At 40.1% G+C, this 24,344-nt stretch overlaps 1 protein-coding gene across 4 annotated transcripts in view; it reads right to left on the bottom strand.

Moving 5' to 3' along the window:
- Positions 1–24,344, bottom strand: part of arap3 (ArfGAP with RhoGAP domain, ankyrin repeat and PH domain 3) — a 61,546-nt gene that overhangs the window by 16,563 nt on the left and 20,639 nt on the right. For all 4 annotated transcript variants that reach the window (XM_055178183.2, XM_055178184.2, XM_055178185.2 and 1 more), the window contains exons 12-13: positions 24,116–24,201; positions 23,793–23,975 (exon numbers count right to left, since the gene is read on the bottom strand). In XM_055178183.2, coding sequence (XP_055034158.2) covers positions 23,793–23,975; positions 24,116–24,201 — 269 coding nt within the window. The remainder of the gene's footprint in view (positions 1–23,792; positions 23,976–24,115; positions 24,202–24,344) is intronic.

Genomic DNA, 24,344 nt, shown 5'->3' with positions numbered 1-24,344 from the left:
GTTGCTGTCAAGTGGCGTTGACAATAACATGACCTCACTGTTAATTGCGCAAAAGGCTTTGTACTTCTGTCGCAGCAGTCTATTAGGAACTTACTTTGTAACTGCTGAATTTCTGTGGTCGTTCCATTATTTTTTAAGTTAACCCGTATAAGTCCCTTGGGGTCAAAATGACCCCCAAGCCACTTTTCTATAGTTAAAAAATGGTTCCCTTCAACTTAGTGGAATAAGATTTTGTTACTTTTCTAGATTATCTATCAATATTCATATAAAAAAAAACTGGGCTTCATTCAGTCATTCTGAAGATGTGTAAAAAAAATTTTTTTACAAAAGAGTCAAAATGACCCCAGCTGAAAATGCAAAAAAATAGTTATTTGTCAAAAAATATCAATGCATCCGGAATAAATCTGAAAATTTCAACACAGAAAAAAGGCCTGGTACTAGAGCACAAATGCAATATAGAAAAGACATGCTCAATCACACACACAAACACACAAAGGTATTACTGCCACAGAGAGCATTTTTTATATGCTTATATATTTTTTTGGCAAAAAAACAGCCACAGATGCAGAACAAAGATGTTAAGTGATGGGCTCTAATGCTCACACAGGTGTGTGCACACACACACACACTCACACACACATACACACACACACATACAAAGACACAGTAAAACACACACAGAAAAACACAGATACACACAGAAAGACAAAGTTATTATTGTTATTATTATTATTATTATTATTATTATTATTAGGGCCCGAGCACCGAGGAGCAGGCCAGAATGGCCTGCACCGAAAGGTGCGAAGCCCTATTGTTTTTGCTCGAATTTATTATTTTTTTTTTTATTAGGGCCCGAGCACCGAGGAGCAGGCCAGAATGGCCTGCACTGAAAGGTGCGAAGCCCTATTGTTTTTGCTCGAATTTATTATTAGGGCCCGAGCACCGAGGAGCAGGCCAGAATGGCCTGCACCGAAAGGTGCGAAGCCCTATTGTTTTCCTTAGGATTATTATTAGGGCCCGAGCACCGAGGAGCAGGCCAGAATGGCCTGCACCGTAGGTGCGAAGCCCTATTGTTTTTGCTCGGATTTATTATTTTTTTTTTTTTATTTATTTTTTTTTTACGTTTCGGGGCAATTTGGGGGCCTTAACATACTCAAAAACTCTTGAAAATTGGCAGAGATGTCAGAGTCGTCGGCCATTAGGACCCGGCAAAGGCTGGAACTCGGGCGTGGCAAGGGAGCTCTGTAGCGCCCCCTGTAATGCAAAAACAAACATTGGGGCACAGATCGTGCAAAAATGTACGCACATGTACGAGAGTTGGTACGCATATAGATCTCATCGACCCGAACAACTTTCGCCCTCTAACATTTAAGCTCCGCCCAACAGGAAGTCAGCTATTTTGGATTGTTTAAAAAATGCATGCGTTGAACTTTTGAATACTCCTCCTAGAGGATGCATGCGATTGACACCAAAAGTGGTGAACATGATGTCGAGACATTGGACTTGCTAAATTGCGAAGGGATTTTTGATATCTCGAACGGTTCTGCCGTGGCGAGCCGACAAAGTTGTGGCGAAATCAGAGAAACAGGAAGTGTCTAATATCTAAGGCAAAAAATGTCTTATTGTAATGACACGCGGGGTGTTTGTTCATCTGAAGATTCCGATCGCATCGATGTGCCTATTGTGACTCCCGGGTATAGCGCCACCAGCAGGCGCCAGGAAGTGTGTCAGTCACAAAGCTGGATTTTTTTGAAAGTTCCATGCAATGTTCTTTTAAATACTCCTTCTAGGATTTTCATGCGATTGACACCAAAAGTGGTCACCATGATGCCGATACATTGTAGATGATAAATTGCGAAGGGATTTTTGATATCTCAAACGCTATTCCCATGGCAACGCGTCAAACTTTACTTTCATTTTAAAGGCATATTTAAGCATTTCAGTTTTATACAGTTAACTTTTAAATACTCCTTCTAGGATTTTCATGCGATTTACACGAGAAGTGGTCAACATGACGCCGAGACATTGTAGATGATAAATTGCGAAGGGATTTTTGATATCTCAAACGCTGTTCCCATGGCAACCTGTCAAACTTTACTTTCATTTTAAAGGCATATTTAAGCCTTTCAGTTGCATACAGTTAACTTTTAAATACTCCTTCTAGGATTTTCATGCGATTGACATGAGAAGTGGTCAACATGATGCCGAGACATTGTAGATGATAAATTGCGAAGGGATTATGATATCTCAAACGCTGTTCCCATGGCAATGCATCAAACTTTACTTTCATTTTTACACATATTTAAGGCTGACAGTTACATGCTGTGAACCTTTAAATACTCCTCGTATGGGATTCATGCGATTGACACCAGAAGTGGTCAACATGATGCCGAGACATTGTAGATGAAAAATTGCGAAGCAATTTTAGACATCTCGAACGCTGTTCCCATGGCAACGCGTCAAACTTTACTTTAATTTCAGGCATGTTTAAGGCTCTTGGCGTGCTTAGTTGAACTTTATACATCTCTGGATGTGTGTGCCAAATTTAAAGTACTAGGGACCCAGACTTGAGTAAAAGTACAAGTGCTCTATCAAAAAAGTGAGCACACCACTTAAGTGGAAGTACTGAAGTATTAAACATGTTTTGTACTTAACTATTGCAAGTAGTTTATTTTAAAATATACTACCCAAGTACTGAAAGTAAAAGTACAAGTATTGTGTAATGTAGTTATTAAAGAAAACAGTCAAAAGTTTGAATATAATATTGTTTATATTATTTCAAATGTTTAAGCTAAAGGACACTCACAATTGCTTTGGCTGTAGCAGGAGTACAAGGACAGGAATGTTCAGATTAATTTAACTAATATGGCAATAGAAAATTCAGAATTAATAAAATATTAGTCGATGTAATGGTAATAGGTAAAGGTAAAAGGTGTTTCAATGTATTTAGGTTTCCTTCTTTCGCGCACACTCGCCCTTTCTCGCGAATTCTCTCTCTCTATCGGTCTCTCTCGTGCACTTTGGTTCTCTCTTCACTTCACATTTGTCCACAACCGCGGCTCATATTTGTGAGTGGGAGGGAGGGAGGGGTCCGCTCTTTACTATCTCCTATTGGTTTAGACCACAATCTGTGTGTGTTTCTAATGTGTATCACCGCTCCGGCAGTGATAATGTAGGTTTGGAATGATTCGTAACATTTGAGTGTAACGAGTAACTATGCAGCACATAAAAAATGTATTGGAGTAAAAGTATTAAACTCATCGAAAATATGTACTGAAGTAAAAGTGGAAGTAGGAGAAAAAAATAATACTTCAGTAGAGTACAGATACTGCCTTTTAGTACTTAAGTACAGCAGTGAAGTAGTTCTACTTCGTTACTTTACATCTCTGCACACATCAGAGTTTTCGGCTGTTAAGTGTTGACAAAAAGGTCAGACATAGGTGTGTCTCTTAAGTGGCTCAATAGTGCACCTGTTTGTCTAAAATGTGGGGTTTCTTTTACATACAGTCCCCAAATGGCTCAGAAACAACATTAAATAGCCCACTGATATTTTACCCACTTGATGCCCTTGCCCACCGTGCATCGTTTTCTCGGACGCACCGTGTAGCGGTAAAAAAACGTGCGAGGGCCCGCCATTGCTGCTTGCAGCTATATTTAGGGCCCGAGCACCGAGGAGCAGGCCAGAATGGCCTGCACCGAAAGGTGCGAAGCCCTATTGTTTTTGCTCGGATTATTATTTTTATTATTATTTTTTTTTTTATTTTTTTCAACACTTTTGGACTTTTTGAGTGCCTTAACATACTCGAAAACTCTTGAAATTTGGCACAGACGTCAGAGTCGTCCGTCATCGCCGAAAGCCAAAGGCTGGACCACGGGCGTGGCAAGGGAGCTCTGTAGCGCCCCCTGTAATTCAAGAACAAACATTGGGGCACAGATCGTGCAAAAATGTACGCACATGTACGAGAGTTGGTACACATATAGATCTCATCGACCCGAACAACTTTCGCCCTCTAACATTTAAGCTCCGCCCAACAGGAAGTCGGCTACTTTGGATTGTTTAAAAAATGCATGCGGTGAACTTTTGAATACTCCTCCTAGAGGATGCATGCGATTGACACCAAAAGTGGTGATCAACATGTCGAGACATTGTACTTGCTAAATTGCGAAGGGATTTTTGATATCTCGAACGGTTCTGCCATGGCGAGCCGACAAAGTTGTGGCGAAATCAGAGAAACAGGAAGTGTCTAATATCTAAGGCAAAAAATGTCTTATTGTAATGACACGCGGGGTGTTTGTTCGTCTGAAGATTCCGATCGCATTGATGTGCCTATTGTGACTCCCGGGTATAGCGCCACCAGCAGGCGCCAGGAAGTGTGTCAGTCACAAAGCTGGATTTTTTTTAAAGTTCCATGCAATGTTCTTTTAAATACTCCTCCTAGGATTTTCATGCGATTGACACCAAAAGTGGTCACCATGATGCCGAGACATTGTAGATGATAAATTGCGAAGGAATTTTTGACATCTCGAACGCTGTTCCCATGGCAACGCGTCAAACTTTACTTTAATTTCAGGCATATTTAAGGCTCTTGGCGTGCTTAGTTTAAGTTTAAATTTGGCACACACATCAGAGTTTTCTGCTGTTAAGTGTTGACAAAAAGGTCACACATAGGCGTGTCTCTTAAGTGGCTCACTAGTGCCCCTGTTTGTCTAAAATGTGGGGTTTCTTTTACCTACAGTCCCCAAATGCCTCAGAAACAACATTAAATAGCCCACTGATATTTTACCTACTTGATGCCCTTGCCCGCCGTGCATCGTTTTCTCGGACGCACCGTGTAGCGGTAAAAAAACGTGCGAGGGCCCGCCATCGCTGCTTGCAGCTATATTTTTTATTTATTTTTTTTTTATTTTTTTCAACACTTGACCTAATTTGGGTCCCTTAACATACTCGAAAACTCTTGAAATTTGGCACACATGTCAGAGTCCCGTACCACTAGGCTCATGCAAAGGCTGAAACACGGGCGTGGCACAGGGGCTCTGTAGCGCCCCCTGTAATGCAAAAACAAACATTGGTGCACAGATTGGGCAAGCATGTACGCACATGTACGAAAGTTGGTACGCATATAGATCTCATCGACCCGAACAACTTTCGCCCTCTAACATTTTAGCTCCGCCCAACAGGAAGTCCGCCATTTTGGATTGTTTAAAAAATGCATGCGGTGAACTTTTGAATACTCCTTCTAGAGGATGCATGCGATTGACACCAAAAGTGATGAACATGATGTCGAGACATTGGACTTGCTAAATTGCGAAGGGATTTTTGATATCTCGAACGGTTCTGCCATGGCGAGCCGACAAAGTTATGGCGAAATCAGAGAAACAGGAAGTGTCTAATATCTAAGGCAAAAAATGTCTTATTGTAATGACACGCGGGGTGTTTGTTCGTCTAAAGATTCCGATCGCATCGATGTGCCTATTGTGACTCCCAGGTATAGCGCCACCAGCAGGCGCCAGGAAGTGTGTCAGTCACAAAGCTGGATTTTTTTGAAAGTTCCATGCAATGTTCTTTTAAATACTCCTTCTAGGATTTTCATGCGATTGACACCAAAAGTGGTCACCATAATGCCGAGACATTGTAGATGATAAATTGCAAAGGGATTTTTGATATCTCAAACGCTGTTTCCATGGCAACCTGTCAAACTTTACTTTCATTTTAAAGGCATATTTAAGCCTTTCAGTTGCATACAGTTAACTTTTAAATACTCCTTCTAGGATTTTCATGCGATTGACACGAGAAGTGGTCAACATGATGCCGAGACATTGTAGATGATAAATTGCGAAGGGATTTTTGATATCTCCATTGTGTTCCCATGGCAACCTGTCAAACTTTACTTTCATTTTAAAGGCTTATTTAAGCCTTTCAGTTGCATACAGTTAACTTTTAAATACTCCTTCTAGGATTTTCATGCGATTGACACGAGAAGTGGTCAACATGATGCCGAGACATTGTAGATGATAAATTGCGAAGGGATTTTTGATACCTCAAACGCTGTTCCCATGGCAATGCATCAAACTTTACTTTCATTTTTACACATATTTAAGGCTGACAGTTACATGCTGTGAACCTTTAAATACTCCTCGTATGGGATTCATGCGATTGACACCAGAAGTGGTCAACATGATGCCGAGACATTGTAGATGATAAATTGCGAAGGAATTTTAGACATCTCGAACGCTGTTCCCATGGCAACGCGTCAAACTTTACTTTAATTTCAGGCATGTTTAAGGCTCTTGGCATGCTTCGTTGAACTTTAAATTTGGCACACACATCCAGAGATGAATAAAGTACTAGGGACCCAGACTTGAGTAAAAGTACAAGTGCTCTATCAAAAAAGTGAGCACACCACTTAAGTGGAAGTACTGAAGTATTAAACATGTTTTGTACTTAAGTATTGCAAGTAGTTTATTTTAAAATATACTACTCAAGTACTGAAAGTAAAAGTACAAGTATTGTGTAATGTAGTTATTAAAGAAAACAGTCAAAAGTTTGAATATATTATTGTTTATATTATTTTAAATGTTTAAGCTAAAGGACACTCACAATTGCTTTGGCTGTAGCAGGAGTACAAGGACAGGAATGTTCAGATTTATTTAACTAATATGGCAATAGAAAATTCAGAATTAATAAAATATTAGTCGATGTAATGGTAATAGGTAAAGGTACAAGATGTTTCAATGCATTTAGGTTTCCTTCTTTCGCGCACACTCGCCCTTTTTCGCGAATTCTCTCTCTCTATCGGTCTCTCTCGTGCACTTTGGTTCTCTCTTCACTTCACATTTGTCCACAACCGCGGCTCATATTTGTGAGTGAGAGGGAGGGAGGGGTCCGCTCTTCACTATCTCCTATTGGTTTAGACCACAATCTGTGTGTGTTTCTAATGTGTATCACCGCTCCGGCAGTGATAATGTAGGTTTGGAATGATTCGTAACATTTGAGTGTAACGAGTAACTATGCAGCACATAAAATATGTACTGAAGTAAAAGTGGAAGTAGGAGAAAAAAATAATACTTCAGTAGAGTACAGATTCTGCCTTTTAGTACTTAAGTACAGTAGTGAAGTAGTTCTACTTCGTTACTATACATCTCTGCACACATCAGAGTTTTCGGCTGTTAAGTGTTGACAAAAAGGTCAGACATAGGCGTGTCTCTTAAGTGGCTCACTAGTGCACCTGTTTGTCTAAAATGTGGGGTTTCTTTTACCTACAGTCCCCAAATGGCTCAGAAACAACATTAAATAGCCCACTGATATTTTACCCACTTGATGCCCTTGCCCACCGTGCATCGTTTTCTCGGACGCACCGTGTAGCGGTAAAAAAACGTGCGAGGGCCCGCCATTGCTGCTTGCAGCTATATATTTTTTTTTTTTTTTTTTTTTTTTTATATTTTTTAACACTTTTGGGCATTTTGGGTGCCTTAACATACTCGAAAACTCTTGAAATTTGGCAAAGACGTCAAAGTCGTCCGTCATTGCAGAAAACCAAAGGCTGGACAACGGGCGTGGCACAGGGGCTCTGTAGCGCCCCCTGTAATGCAGAAGAAACCATTGATGCACAGATCGGGCAAAAATGTACGCACATGTACGAGAATTGGTACGCTTATAAATCTCATCAACCCGAACAACTTTCGCCCTCTAACATTAAAGCTCCGCCCAACAGGAAGTCGGCTATTTTGCATTGTTTAAAAAATGCATGCGGTGAACTTTTAAATACTCCTTCTAGGGGATTCATGCGAATGACACCAAACGTGGTGATCATGATGTCGAGACATTGTACTTGCTAAATTGCGAAGGGATTTTTGATATCTCGAACGGCCCTGCCATGGCGAGGCGACAAAGTTGTGGCGAAATCAGAGAAACAGGAAGTGTCTAATATCTAAGGCAAAAAAATTCTTATTGTTATGCCAAGCAGGGCGTTTGTTCGTGTGAAGATTCCGATCGCATTGATGTGCCTATTGTGAGTCTCAGGTATAGCGCCACCACCAGGCGCCAGGAAGTGTGTCAGTCATGAACTTTTAAATACTTCTCCTAGGGAATTCATACAATTGACACCAAACGTGGTGAACATGATGCTGAGACATTGGACTTGCTAAATTGCGAAGGGATTTTTGATATCTCGAACGGTGTTGCCATGTCGAGGCGACAAATTTATGGCGAATTCAGAGAAACAGGAAGTGTCTAATATCTAAAGCAAAAAATGTCTTATTGTGATGAAACGCAGTGTGTATGTTCGGCCAAGGATTCCGATCGCATCGATGTGCCTATTGTGAGTCTCGGGTATAGCGCCACCAACAGGCACCAGGAAGTGTGGCAGTCACAAAAGGTGGATTTTTTGACAGTTCCATGCGATGTTCTTTTAAATACTCCTCCTAGGATTTTCATGCGATTGACACCAAAAGTGGTCAACATGATGCTGAGGCATAGTAGATGATAAATTGCGAAGGGATTTTTGATATCTCGAATGCTGCTCCCATGGCAACACGTCAAACTTTACTTTCATTTTCAGGGATATTTAAGCACTTGGCATGCACTTTGGGTGCCTTAACATGCTCGAAAACACCGGGAATTTTGGCACAGACCTCAAAGTCGTCGGCCATTAGGTCTGGGTAAACGCTGGAACACGGGTGTGGCAGTAGGGCTCTGTAGCGCCCCCTGTAATGCAAAAAAAATATTGGTGCACAAATCGGGCAAACATGTACGCACATGTACGCAAGTTGGTACGTATATAGATCTCATCAACCCGAACAACTTTCACAATCAAACCGATTAGCTCCGCCCCACAGGAAGTCGGCCATTTTGGAGGGTTAAAAAATGCATACTGTGAACCTTTGAATACTCCTTCTAGGGGATTCATGGGATTGACACCAAACATGGTGATCATGATGTCGAGACATTGTACTTGCTAAATTGCGAAGGGATTTTTGATATCTCGAACGGTTCTGCCATGGCGAGGCGACAAATTCATGGCGAAATCAGAGAAACAGGAAGTGTCTAATATCTAAGGTAAAAAATGTCTTATTATGATGACACACAGGGTGTTTGTTCGTCTGAAGATTCTGATCGCATCGATGTGCCTATTGTGAGTCTCGGGTATAGCGCCACCACCAGGCGCCAGGAAGTGTTGCAGTCACAAAGGTTGATTTTTTTGACAGTTCCATGTGATGTTCTTTTAAATACTCCTCCTAGAATGTTTATGTGATTGACACCAAAAGTGGTCAACATGATGCTGAGACATTGTAGATGCTAAATTGCGAAGGAATTTTTGACATCTCGAACGCTGTTGCCATGGCAACGCTTCAAACTTTACTTTCATTTCAGGCATGTTTAAGGCTCTTTGCGTGCTTAGATTAGCTTTAAATTTGGCACACACATGAGAGTTGTCGGCTGTTAAGTGTTGACAAAAAGGTCAGATAAAGGCGTGTCTATTTAGTGGCTCACTAGCGCCCCCGTTTGTCTAAAATGTGGGGTTTCTTTTACCTACAGTACCCAAATTGGTCAGTAGCAACATGAAATAGTCCATTGATATTTACCCACTTGATGCACGTGCCCACTTTGCGTCGTTTTCTCGGAGGCACCGTGTAGCGGTAAAAAAACGTGCGAGGGCCCGCCATTGCTGCTTGCAGCTATATATATTTTTTTTTTTTAACACTTTTGGGCACTTTGGGTGCCTAAACATACTCGAAAAGTCTTGAAATTTGGCACAGACGTCAGAGTCGTCGGCCATCAGGTCCGGGCAAAGGCTGGACCACGGGCGTGGCAAGGGAGCTCTGTAGCGCCCCCTGTAATGCAAAAACAAACATTGGGGCACAGATCGGGCAAAAATGTACGCACATGTACGAGAGTTGGTACGCATATAGATCTCATCGACCCGAACAACTTTCGCCCTCTAACATTTAAGCTCCGCCCAACAGGAAGTCAGCTATTTTGGATTGTTTAAAAAAATGCATGCGTTAAACTTTTAAATACTCCTCCTAGAGGATGCATGCGATTGACACCAAAAGTGGTGAACATAATGTCGAGACATTGGACTTGCTAAATTGCGAAGGGATTTTTGATATCTCGAACGGTTCTGCCATGGCGAGCCGACAAATTTATGGCGAAATCAGAGAAACAGGAAGTGTCTAATATCTAAGGCAAAAAAATGTCTTATTGTGATGCCATGCGGGGTGTTTGTTCGTCTGAAGATTCCGATCGCATCGATGTGCCTATTGTGACTCCCGGGTATAGCGCCACCACCAGGCGCCAGGAAGTGTGTCAGTCACAAAGGTGGATTTTTTTTAGAGTTCCATCCAATGTTCTTTTAAATACTCCTCCTAGAATGTTCATGCGATTGACACCAAAAGTGGTCAACATGATGCTGAGACATTGTAGATGATAAATTGCGAAGGGATTTTTGATATCTCGAACGTTGTTCCCATGGCAACGCGTCAAACTTTACTTTCATTTTAAAGGCATATTTAAGCCCTTCAGTTGCATGCAGTGAACTTTTCAATACTCCTTCTAGGATATTCATGCGATTGACACCAAACGTGGTCAACATGATGCTGAGACATTGTAGATGATAAATTGCGAAGGGATTTTTGATATCTCAAACGCTGTTCCCATGGCAACGCGTCAAACTTTTTACTTTCATTTTAAAGGCTTATTTAAGCCTGACAGTCGCATGCAATGTTCTTTTTAATACTCCTTCTAGGGAAATAATGCGATTCACACCAGAAGTTGTTAACATGATGCTGAGACATTGTAGACGCTAAATTGCGAAGGAATTTTTGACATCTCTAACGCTGTTCCCATGGCAACGTGTCAAACTTTACTTTTATGTCAGGCATATTTAAGGCTCTTGGTGTGCTTAGATTGACTTTAAATTTGGCACACACATCAGATTTGTCGGCTGTTAAGTGTTGACAAAAACGTCAGATAAAGGCGTGTCTATTTAGTGGCTCACTAGCGCCCCCGTTTGTCTAAAATGTGGGGTTTCTTTTACCTCAAGTACCTAAATGGGTCAGTAGCAGTATGATATTTACCCACTTGATGCACTTGCCCACCGTGCATCGTTTTCTCGGAGGCACCGTATAGCGGTAAACAAATGTGCGAGGGCCCGCCATCGCTGCTTGCAGCTATATTTAGGGCCCGAGCACCGAGGAGCAGGCCAGAATGGCCTGCACCGAAAGGTGCGAAGCCCTATTGTTTTTGCTCAGATTATTAGGGCCCGAGCACCGAGGAGCAGGCCAGAATGGCCTGCACCGAAAGGTGCGAAGCCCTATTGTTTTTGCTCGAATTATTATTAGGGCCCGAGCACCGAGGAGCAGGCCAGAATGGCCTGCACCGAAAGGTGCGAAGCCCTATTGTTTTTGCTCGGATTATTATTTTTATTATTATTTTTTTTTTTATTTTTTTCAACACTTTTGGACTTTTTGAGTGCCTTAACATACTCGAAAACTCTTGAAATTTGGCACAGACGTCAGAGTCGTCCGTCATCGCAGAAATCCAAAGGCTGGAACACGGGCGTGGCACGGGGGCTCTGTAGCGCCCCCTGTAATTCAAAAACAAACATTGGGGCACAGATCGGGCAAAAATGTACGCACATGTACGAGAGTTGGTACACGTATAGATCTCATCGACCCGAACAACTTTCGCCCAATAACATTTAAGCTCCGCCCAACAGGAAGTCGGCTATTTTGGATTGTTTAAAAAATGCATGCGGTGAACTTTTGAATACTCCTTCTAGGGGATTCATGGGATTGACACCAAACGTGGTGATCATGATGTCGAGACATTGTACTTGCTAAATTGCGAAGGGATTTTTGATATCTTGAACGGTTCTGCCATGGCGAAGCGACAAAGTCATGGCGAAATCAGAGAAACAGGAAGTGTCGTATATCTAAGGCAAAAAATGTCTTATTGTGATGACATGCAGGGTGTTTGTTCGTCTGAAGATTCCGATCGCATCGATGTGCCTATTGTGAGTCTCGGGTATAGCGCCACCACCAGGCGCCAGGAAGTGTGTCAGTCACGAAGCTGGATTTTTTTGACAGTTCCATGCAATGTTCTTTTAAATACTCCTTCTAGGATTTTCATGCGATTGACACGAGAAGTGGTCAACATGATGCAGAGGCATAGTAGATGATAAATTGCGAAGGGATTTTTGATATCTCGAACGCTGTTCCCATGGCAACGCGTCAAACTTTACTTTCATTTTAAAGGCATATTTAAGCCTTACAGTTGCATGCAGTGAACTTTCAAATACTCCTTCTAGAATATTCATGCGATTGACTCCAGAAGTGGTCAACATGATGCTGAGACATTGTAGATGATAAATTGCGAAGGGATTTTTGATATCTCGAACGCTGTTCCCATGGCAATGCTGCAAACTCTACATTTATTTCAGGCATATTTAAGGCTCTTGGTGTGCTTAGATTGACTTTAAATTTGGCACACACATCAGAGTTTTCGGCTGTTAAGTGTTGACAAAAAGGTCAGACATAGGCGTGTCTCTTGAGTGGCTCACTAGTGCCCCCGTTTGTCTAAAATGTGGGGTTTCTTTTACCTACAGTCCCCAAATGGCTCAGTAACAACATTAAATAGCCCACTGATATTTACCCACTTGATGCCCTTGCCCACCGTGCATCGTTTTCTTGGACGCACCGTGTAGCGGTAAAAAAATGTGCGAGGGCCCGCCATTGCTGCTTGCAGCTATATTTTTTATTATTTTTTTTATTTTTTTTTTTATTATTTTTTTCAACACTTTTGGCCATTTTGGGGGCCTTAACATACTCGAAAACTCTTGAAATTTGGCACAGACATCAGAGTCGTCCGTGATCGCCGAAAGCCAAAGGCTGGAACACGGGCGTGGCACTGGGGCTCTGTAGCGCCCCCTGTAATGCAAAAACAAACAGGAGTGCGCAGATCGGGCAAACATGTACGCACATGTACGAAAGTTGGTACACATATAGATCTCATCGACCCGAACAACTTTCGCACTCTGACCTATTAGCTCCGCCCAACAGGAAGTCGGCCATTTTGGATTGTTTAAAAAATGCATGCGGTGAACTTTTAAATACTCCTCCTAGAGGATTAATGGGATTGACACCAAACGTGGTGATCATGATGTCGAGACATTGTACTTGCTAAATTGCGAAGGGATTTTTGATATCTCGAACGGTTCTGCCATGGCGAAGCGACAAAGTCATGGCGAAATCAGAGAAACAGGAAGTGTCTAATATCTAAGGCAAAAAATGTCTTATTGTGATGCCATGCGGGGTGTTTGTTCCTCCGAAGATTCCGATCGCATTGATGTGCCTATTGTGAGTCTCGGGTATAGCGCCACCACCAGGCGCCAGGAAGTGTGTCAGTCACAAAGGTGGATTTGTTTGACAGTTCCATGCGATGTTCTTTTAAATACTCCTTCTAGGATATTCATGCGATTGACACCAAAAGTGGTCAACATGATGCCAAGACGTTGTAGATGATAAATTGCGAAGGGATTTTTTATATCTCGAACGCTGTTCCCATGGCAACGTGTCAAACTTTACTTTCATTTTAAAGGCATATTTAAGCCTTTCTGTCTCATGCAGTGAAATTTTAAATACTCCTCGTATAGGATCCATGCGATTGACACCAGAAGTGGTCAACATGATGCTGAGACATTGTAGATGCTAAATTGCGAAGGAATTTTTGACATCTCGAACGCTGTTCCCATGGCAACGCCCCAAACTTTACTTTTATTTCAGGCATATTTAGGGCTCTTGGCATGCTTAGATTAACCTAAAAGTTGGCACACACATCTGAGTTGTTGGCTGTTAAGTGTGGACAAAAAGGTCAGACATAGGCGTGTCTCTTAAGTGGGTCACTAGCGCCCCCGTTGTTTAAAATGTGGGGTTTCTTTTACCTACAGTCCCCAAATGGGTCAGTAACAACATAAAATAGTCCACTAATATTTACCCACTTGATGCACTTGCCCACCGTGCATCGTTTTCTCAGAGGCACCGTGTAGCGGAAAATAAACGTGCGAGGGCCCGCCATCGCTGCTTGCAGCTATATTTTATTATTTATATTTCATTATAAATACAATGAATACAATGTTAAAATAATATTTTTACTGGCACGAACACAATTTTTGTATAACATTTAAAATTATCTGTCTCTTTTCGTTAGAGACATTTGAATGTGAGAGTCTGGAAACGAAACGTGACGTTAAGTTTTGCGGACCCGTCAGGTCGGGAAATAAAGCGGGAGAACACAAATGAATCTATGAATAGAACCTTGTCGGAGCTGGACAAAAAACAGTCCAGCGGAGACCTCCTTAAACCTTAGGTGTGTATGTGTGTGTCCCGGTTAAATATTAATAAAAAAGGAATAGTTCAAAAGTCGGACTGTAAGAGTATTTCATGAGAGCATAAATGCCTGAAATATTACCACTATAGTACTTGATCTGTTTAAAATGATTTCATTGATATATTAGGCCTATAAAGGAGTTAAATAAAAAAAATGACTAATCCAGTAATTCATTTTTTTATCTTAGCACACAATCATAAAACCCATGGTGGTTAATTTTTTCATTTTTTTTTTTAATTTGAAAAAAAAAAACGATTGAACGAATGTTACACAGACCCAGTACCATGTTTTTAGCAATTTTAATGCCGTCTTTCGTCTTTTAAATAGGAAATAAAGACAATGTTTCTTGACAAAAGATCAGATAGCCTATACTAGGCTAATTCAAAATAAGACGTAAGTGTGCCAACAACAGTTGGCCCGCCATCTACTGGCTAAAAAAAATATTGGCCCCCGGCCAAAGTTACTTGCCGACCCCTGCTGTAGACCATTTCAAAAGATGTAAACAACACTGGTCCAGAAGCACTTCTGTTTTCAGTTTTTTAACAATAGATAAATGTTATGATAAAATAAAACCAACAGAACATGTAGATCTGAATCAAAAAGTCAAACAAACATCTTAAAGCTAATGATATATGTAAAATAAAATAAAAAATCAAATACTAAAACAGGAAGTGTTTCTGGACCAGTGTTGTTTACATCTTTTGAAATGGTCTATGTGAAGGATGTAATGCTACTCTGTAAGTACTCAAGATTAACATAAAATGAGCAGAAACACTGTTATGTGACCTTTAAAATGAATCAACAGATTTCTTAGTTTAAAGTCTTCATTACAAAGAGGTCATAACTAGGTGTTTATACATGAGCATATTACTTTTTTTTATATATATTTTAGCTCCTAGCCTATAGATATGTATAATAAAGGCTAGATGTCTTACGGCGGAGTCTCCAACGTCATCACCTGGTGGCCATCTTACTTCAGTCAGCTTGCTCACTTGTACCAAACCGTTTGAAAATCGGTAGAAAATTGAGCAAGTTGTGGTTATTTAAAAGTACATGCACTATTAAAACAAAATGCTACGAGTGAGTGAGCTGTCTGAGGTAAGATGACCGCCAGGTGCGGAAATCAACCTCCATTGGCCAGCAGTGCGGGCCAGACATCTAACCTTTATTACACATGGCCTATACAGGGATTGTAAAACAAGGCTCTGGTACTATAAGGGCACCATGAAACTCAATGAAAGCGTCTTTCTTTACATTTATACATTTTTCACTATAATCCAAAAGAGCATTTAACACTTAGTCTTAACAACATAAAGCCATATACACAAAGCTATGTTTACAAGTTGCAATAGTAGTAGTGAAGCTAGGGTAGAAGACAACATAAAAGAGTGTTTGACACCTAGAGTATTTGTTTCAGAAAATGTTTATGGTCCTTCTAAAATGATAGACATTGTGTTAAAGCAACACTATGTAGTTTTTTTACCTTTAAATAATGTCTCTAAAATTATTTCAGTGATAGAACAACTTTTAACTGGACAAATTATACTGTTGCTGCAACCTGAGCAGCCTCCTAGCTGCTACAAGCACACTGAAAGTGGCAGTGGAGGGTAGAGCACACAGCCCCGCCCCTCCCCCTGCCTGCAGAAGAGTGTCTGATACCAGGCACTGTTGCGCTTTTCAACCACATGGGGGAGCTGTAAGTCATTTTTACATGGAAACTACATAGTGTTGCTTTAAATTAAATGGGAGTGTTATGGACTGGGTAACATACAACCTCCCTCCTGCGTGAAATCATAAAGCGGCAATATGTGACCATCACTGCTAAGGTCATTTTTTGTGATTGTTTTCTACAAAAAATCATCCTACATTATGTAAAGAACATTGTGTAAAAATATAACCTTGATATCTTCAATATTGACTTATTAAGACCATGTCAAAGATCACATACTGTATAGTGTATATAAACACAAACCCAAGCAAAACATTTAATTGGTCATGTGGCATTTCTTACTCTTATATGTATTGTTAAAGTACAATATACACTTGACAGTCAAGTCATCTGCCCAATGCCCATGTCCGTGCAAGTCCACAAATCTCTGTTGTTCTGCTGGTGTTTGTCCAGTAGAAAGCATTAAAGTAGCTCTTGATGTTTATTACATTATGTTGTTTTGTGGTTTGTTAATTGGAAAAAAAGATGAAATATCAGACAGTAATAAATACTTGGTTATTAGAAAAAAATCCTTTATCTGACAATTATTTTATTTACTTTGGTGAATTTGAAACAAATATAATAAAAAAGAATCAACTTACTTTAGTGTCTGCAGTTTACAGTCTAGATCTGTCTTTAAATCAGAGAGCAGCTTCAATCCTGGCCCTTCTAGTTTTTATTATTATTTTTATTATTATTATTATTTTTTTTATTTTTTTCAACACTTTTGGACATTTTAGGTGCCTTAACATACCCGAAAACTCTTGAAATTTGGCACAGACGTCAGAGTCGTCCGTCATCGCAGAAAACCAAAGGCTGAAACACGGGCGTGGCACTGGGGCTCTGTAGCGCCCCCTGTAATGCAAAAACAAACATTGATGCACAGATCGGGCAAAAATTTACGCACATGTACGAGAATTGGTACACATATAGATCTCATCGACCCGAACAACTTTCGCACTCTAACCTATTAGCTCCGCCCAACAGGAAGTCGGCCATTTCGGATTGTTTAAAAAATGCATGCGGTGAACTTTTAAATACTCCTCCTAGGGGATTTATACGAATGACACCAAACGTGGTGATCGTTATGTCAAGACATTGGACTTGCTAAATTGCGAAGGGATTTTTGATATCTCGAACGGTGTTGCCATGGCGAAGCGGCAAAGTCATGGCGAAATCAGAGAAACAGAAAGTGTCTAATATCTAAGGCAAAAAATGTCTTATTGTGATGACACGCGGGGTGTTTGTTCGTCTGAAGATTTCGATCGCATCGATGTGCCTATTGTGACTCCCGGGTATAGCGCCACCAGCAGGCGCCAGGAAGTGTGTCAGTCACAAAGGTGGATTTCTTTGACAGTTCCATGTAATGTTCTTTTAAATACTCCTTCAAGATTATTCATGCGATTAACACCAAAAGTGGTCAACATGATGCCGAGACATTGTAGATGATAAATTGCGAAGGGATTTTTGATATCTCGAACGCTGTTCCCATGGCAACGCTTCAAATTTTACTTTTATTTCAGGCATATTTAAGGCTCTTGGCGTGCTTATATTAACCTAAAAGTTGGCACACACATGAGAGTTGTCAGCTGTTAAGTCTTGACCAAAAAGGTCAGATAAAGGCGTTTCTCTTAAGTGGCTCACTAGTGCCTCCGTTTGTCTAAAATGTGGGGTTTCTTTTACCTACAATCCCCAAATGGCTCAGTAACAACATTAAATAGCACATTGATATTTACCCACTTGATGCCCTTGCCCACCGTGAATCGTTTTCTCGGACGCACAGTGTAGCGGTAAAAAAACGTGCGAGGGCCCGCCATCGCTGCTTGCAGCTATATTTATTTTTTTTTTTTTTTTTTTTTTATTTTTTTCAACACTTTTGGACATTTTGGGGGCCTTAACATACTCGAAAACTCTTGAAATTTGGCACAGACATCAGAGTCGTCCGTGATCGCCGAAAGCCAAAGGCTGGAACACGGGCGTGGCACGGGGGCTCTGTAGCGCCCCCTGTAATGCAAAAACAAACATTGATGCACAGATCATGCAAACATGTACGCACATGTACGAGAGTTGGTACGCATATAGATCTCATCGACCCGAACAACTTTCGCCCTCTAACATTTAAGCTCCGCCCAACAGGAAGTCAGCTATTTTGGATCGTTTAAAAAATGCATGCGTTGAACTTTTGAATACTCCTCCTAGAGGAATCATGCGATTGACACCAAAAGTGGTGAACATGATGTCGAGACATTGGACTTTCTAAATTGCGAAGGGATTTTTGATATCTCGAACGGTTCTGCCATGGCGAGCCGACAAAGTTGTGGCGAAATCAGAGAAACAGGAAGTGTCTAATATCTAAGGCAAAAAATGTCTTATTGTAATGACACGCGGGGTGTTTGTTCGTCTGAAGATTCCGATCGCATCGATGTGCCTATTGTGACTCCCGGGTATAGCGCCACCACCAGGCGCCAGAAAGTGTGTCAGTCACAAAGCTGGATTTTTTTGAAAGTTCCATGCAATGTTCTTTTAAATACTCCTTCTAGGATTTTCATATGATTGACACCAAAAGTGGTCACCATGATGCCGAGACATTGTAGATAATAAATTGCGAAGGGATTTTTGATATCTAAAACGGTATTCCCATGGCAACGCGTCAAACTTTACTTTCATTTTAAAGGCATATTTAAGCCTTTCAGTTTTATACAGTTAACTTTTAAATACTCCTTCTAGGATTTTCATGCGATTGACACGAGAAGTGGTCAACATGATGCCGAGACATTGTAGATGATAAATTGCGAAGGGATTTTTGATATCTCAAACGCTGTTCCCATGGCAATGCATCAAACTTTACTTTCATTTTTACACATATTTAAGGCTGACAGTTACATGCTGTGAACCTTTAAACACTCCTCGTATGGGATTCATGCGATTGACACCAAAAGTGGTCAACATGGTGCTGAGACATTGTAGATGATAAATTGCGAAGGAATTTTTGACATCTCGAACGCTGTTTCCATGGCAACGCGTCAAACTTTACTTTAATTTCAGGCATGTTTAAGGCTCTTGGTGTGCTTAGTTGAACTTTATATTTGGCACACACATCAGAGTTTTCGGCTGTTAAGTGTTGACAAAAAGGTCAGACATAGGCGTGTCTCTTAAGTGGCTCACTAGTGCCCCTGTTTGTCTAAAATGTGGGGTTTCTTTTACCTACAGTCCCCAAATGGCTCAAAAACAACATTAAATAGCCCACTGATATTTTACCCACTTGATGCCCTTTCCCACCGTGCATCGTTTTCTCGGACGCACCGTGTAGCGGTAAAAAAACGTGCGAGGGCCCGCCATTGCTGCTTGCAGCTATATTTTTTATTTTTATTTTTTTTAACACTTTTGGGGATTTTGGGTGCCTTAACATACTCGAAAACTCTTGAAATTTGGCACAGACGTCAGAGTCGTCCGTCATTGCGAACAGACAAAGGCTGGAACACGGGCGTGGCACGGGGGCTCTGTAGCGCCCCCTGTAATGCAAAAACAAACAGTAGTGCGCAGATCGGGCAAACATGTACGCACATTTACGAAAGTTGGTACATATATAGATCTCATCGACCCGAACAACTTTCGCCCTCTAACATTTAAGCTCCGCCCAACAGGAAGTCGGCTATTTTGGATTGTTTAAAAAATGCATGCGTTGAACTTTTGAATACTCCTCCTAGAGGATGCATGCGATTGACACCAAAAGTGGTGAACATGATGTCGAGACATTGGACTTGCTAAATTGCGAAGGGATTTTTGATATCTCGAACGGTTCTGCCATGGCGAGCCGACAAAGTTGTGGCGAAATCAGAGAAACAGGAAGTGTCTAATATCTAAGGCAAAAAATGCCTTATTGTGATGACACGCGGGGTGTTTGTTCGTCTGAAGATTCCGATCGGATCGATGTGCCTATTGTGACTCCCGGGTATAGCGCCACCAGCAGGCGCCAGGAAGTGTGTCAGTCACAAAGCTGGATTTTTTTGACAGTTCCATGCAATGTTCTTTTAAATACTCCTTCTAGGATTTTCATGCGATTGACACCAAAAGTGGTCACCATGATGCCGAGACATTGTAGATGATAAATTGCGAAGGGATTTTTGATATCTCAAACGCTATTCCCATGGCAACGCGTCAAACTTTACTTTCATTTTAAAGGCATATTTAAGCCTTTCAGTTGCATACAGTTAACTTTTAAATACTCCTCCTAGGATTTTCATGCGATTGACACGAGAAGTGGTCAACATGATGCCGAGACAGTGTAGATGATAAATTGTGAAGGGATTTTTGATATCTCAAACGCTGTTCACATGGCAACCTGTCAAACTTTACTTTCATTTTTACACATATTTAAGGCTGACAGTTACATGCTGTGAACCTTTAAATTCTCCTTCTAGAATAATCATGCGATTGACACCAGAAGTGGTCAACATGATGCCGAGACATTGTAGATGATAAATTGCGAAGGAATTTTTGACATCTCGAACGCTGTTCCCATGGCAACGCGTCAAACTTTACTTTAATTTCAGGCATGTTTAAGGCTCTTGGCGTGCTTAGTTGAACTTTAAATTTGGCACACACATCAGAGTTTTCGGCTGTTAAGTGTTGACAAAAAGGTCAGATAAAGGCGTGCCTCTTAAGTGGCTCACTAGTGCCCCTGTTTGTCTAAAATGTGGGGTTTCTTTTACCTACAGTCCCCAAATGGCTCAGAAACAACATTAAATAGCCCACTGATATTTTACCCACTTGATGCACTTGCCCACCGTGCATCGTTTTCTCGGACGCACCGTGTAGCGGTAAAAAAAACGTGCGAGGGCCCGCCATCGCTGCTTGCAGCTATATTTATTATTATTATTATTATTATTATACACTTACATTCAGTCAAATTTCTGTGGCATTTCAAAAGGCATAAAAAAATCTACTATTTAAAATAATATTTATTTTAATGTCCTTTCTAATGTTATACATACATATATTCGCAAAATGTATCACTAAAGTAGTTGGTCATATCCAGTAAATGAATGGGTCTCTATGGGCATCTGCTGGTCGAAATGATTTATTTCCTAAACTGTAATTTTTTATGTTTTTTTCTAACCAGCAGATGGCCGAATTCAACACATAACATCTAGATCAATATCTAAAAACAATTTAAATCAAATATAGATAATAGTTTATGTGAATTTTTCATAAAATTGATATTTTATATGCGAGCTAATGGTGTAGTTGAAGAATTTTGTGGTAAGCAGGTACAAAAGTACTTCATACCTCCCAAAACACAGCATTAATGTATGGGAATTAAACCAATATATATATTGGTTTAATATATATATCGGAGCTTTCCATGAAAATAAGAACATTAAGCTCTCGTCTAGCGAATCCAATGCTCTAAATGGTCATTAAACATTTAAAATGCACGTTTTCTGCACGTGCAGTTTTCTTTATCTGCACGTTTTTTGTGAGGTGTACCGTCCCAAATCCATATAAAGCAGAGATGCGTCTTCTTTCACTTTTTAGTTTCGTTTTTAAAGCATTCAGAAATGATAGAAAATAGTCTGCAGGACTTTCTTGATGTTAAAATAATTATTAAGAGAGATAAAGTTCGGGATCTGATTGATGTTAAAAGAGTTATTAAGGGTGACAAGGCTCAAAAGCGATGTCTGAAGCAGACGTCTGAAGCGCATGCACACAAACGCGCGAGTGCGTGACCCTGATATATATAGACATCTAACACAAAATTACAGATTTAAAAATATCTGTTTTGACAAGAATTCACGCAGGTATGACCTATAATCTGTTATATCTGAAGTGAATGTTTGGTTAACTGTTAAGGAAAAGTATCTGTTTTGTCATTATATTAAACCCTTGCATTAGCCTACAGTATCTTAAAGTGGTCTGTCTCAATGTCAAAATTAAACAATAAAAGAAAAACATATATGTAACATATATTGATACTGTTTTTGCTCTGCATTAACAGGTATAGTTCTGTCATGCTTTGTCAGATTCCAACAATTGTTCCAATTGTTTTGAAGTTTTTTTTAATAGAGAATGTTAAAATATAAATGACACATTTTTGAAAATTTGCTCATCCCAAATCAATTTGCCAGCACAGGTCACAAATGATGCAGCAGCAAACAGAAATGGAGAAAGATCTTCTAAAGGCAAAAACATTTATAAAACTATGGCTGATGGTTCTGTTGAAAATGTAAGGTTGTTGTAGACATACATTTGCATATAGCATATATATTATCCAAATCCATGCTGATTAGAGCATTAAAAACTTGAAAAGTGTTACATTTAGGTAAATTTAGAACAGATAAAAATGTGCGATTAATTTGCGATTAATCGCAAGTTAACTCATGAAATCATGCGATTAATCGCGATTAAATATTTTAATCTATTGACAGCCCTAATATATATATATATATATTATTTGTATCATTAAAAATTTATATATTTTTTGTAATCACTTTTATTTCTGGGGTCATTTTGACCTCCGTAGACCTCTAATGTAAACAGAAAAATCGAGGCTTATGAGGGTTAATTTATAGTGAGAAAAAGCAATTCCAAGAAAGTTAAATGTTAAAAATAACAAGAAAGATTTCTGTAAATAAAATTTTCCACATTTTTCTATTACTGATTCCCCCCTCTCTCGGGTTGTCAGACAAATACAGGAGCGCAGCTGAGGAAGGAAAGCGTAAGTTTATCTGCTCATTTTTATGTTTGCAATGTATTTTGTTGTCTGTAAATTACATTACATGTGTTTTTTATAACTCAATCTGCAACTTATTTCGGAGGTTGCATTTATAGGTCATTCCGGTCTCGTTTAAGCAATTGTGATTACTAGTAACCGAGCTGTCCAAATACTCTATTGGGTAAACTGGTAGTGGACAGGATCACATAGACCAAAACAAAAACAGATATGTCGACACATATCAGGCTCATTTCAAGAAAAGAGTAACTGCCTACAGCATTGTTTTTCAGAGAAACAGATACGTGAACTTAGCATTTTTTCATAAATATCTACAAATATTTTATAGTATTTTTTTATTTAGTACAGTCACAAACCTACATACAGCTTATTTAATGTTTAAAGGATTAGTTTGTCCAAACATTAAAACATTATTATTCAAACACCCGACGACTTTGCTCTTTAAAAACCATTACATTAAAACATTTAGCAGACACTTTTAGTCACTTTGGATAAATCTATCCATTTAATCAAGACATTGTTTTATCAGCGAGCGTGTTCCCTAGAAATCGAACCCTCAAACTCTTTGCACTGCTTACCAACTGAGCTACATAAACAAACAAAACACAGAACGCAAAAAGTGAGCCACAAGTCAAACCTCTCATCAATAATAGATTATATTTCAGTTTGTTTTTCACCAAAACCCCCTTTAGGACACCTGAAATATATGACACGAGACACTTAATCTGCTTTTGTATGATGCTTTTGCATTCTTTTGAAGCTTCAGAAGAGGCAGTCAATATCCACACCCAGTGTAACCAGAAACCCCAAAACAACACTTTTTAAAAAAAAATCAGCTTTTTGTTTCCGAGAAGAAAGAAAGCTATCAGCATGAGGATGTGTAAATAATGACAAAAAAATGTAACTACAGCATTGCACATTTAAGACACCTACATCTACTGACTACACAATTGTCTATCTTTTACCTTAAGAAGCTCCTCTTGGGTGCTAAAACTGGGATGTGGGTGGCGGTATCTTCCCTCGCGATACTTGTGGATGATAAATTCCCTCCGTTGTTCAGGGGAGGCATCACAGTCCAGCTCCTCATTCACAGAAAGTCTGGCCGCCCAGAATTCATTGGCTCTGTCATTGCCAAGCATTATAAAGAGCTACAACACACAAGATCGAGGGTTCAAGTTGACCTCATTTGTCACTGATTTTAACAACAAAATGTGGCAAAGTCATCGAGCGGTATATCAGTTATCTTTTTACGCAAAGACAGTGTCAAACGATTCGCGGTCAACCATACCTGAACGATCTCATTGCTCCACACACTGGTGTCTAGTTTCAGACTCTGGACTTTCGACACCATTGTGCCGAGACCTCTGTGCTGGCCTGGAGGCAAACAGAACAAAAGAGGCATCACATCACTCTCAATTCACTCTATTTGGCCCACAATGACTTCCTGATATGGTGCCTCTGAGACACTTTTATCTGTAGCATACACAGTACGACATGCTGGACCTCTCTTGAACTCT

This window comes from Misgurnus anguillicaudatus, chromosome 16 (genome assembly GCF_027580225.2).
Source record: "Misgurnus anguillicaudatus chromosome 16, ASM2758022v2, whole genome shotgun sequence".
Lineage (NCBI taxonomy): Eukaryota > Metazoa > Chordata > Actinopteri > Cypriniformes > Cobitidae > Misgurnus > Misgurnus anguillicaudatus.
Note: the sequence above shows the minus strand (reverse complement) of the source record. Positions and strands in the feature narration are given on the sequence as shown.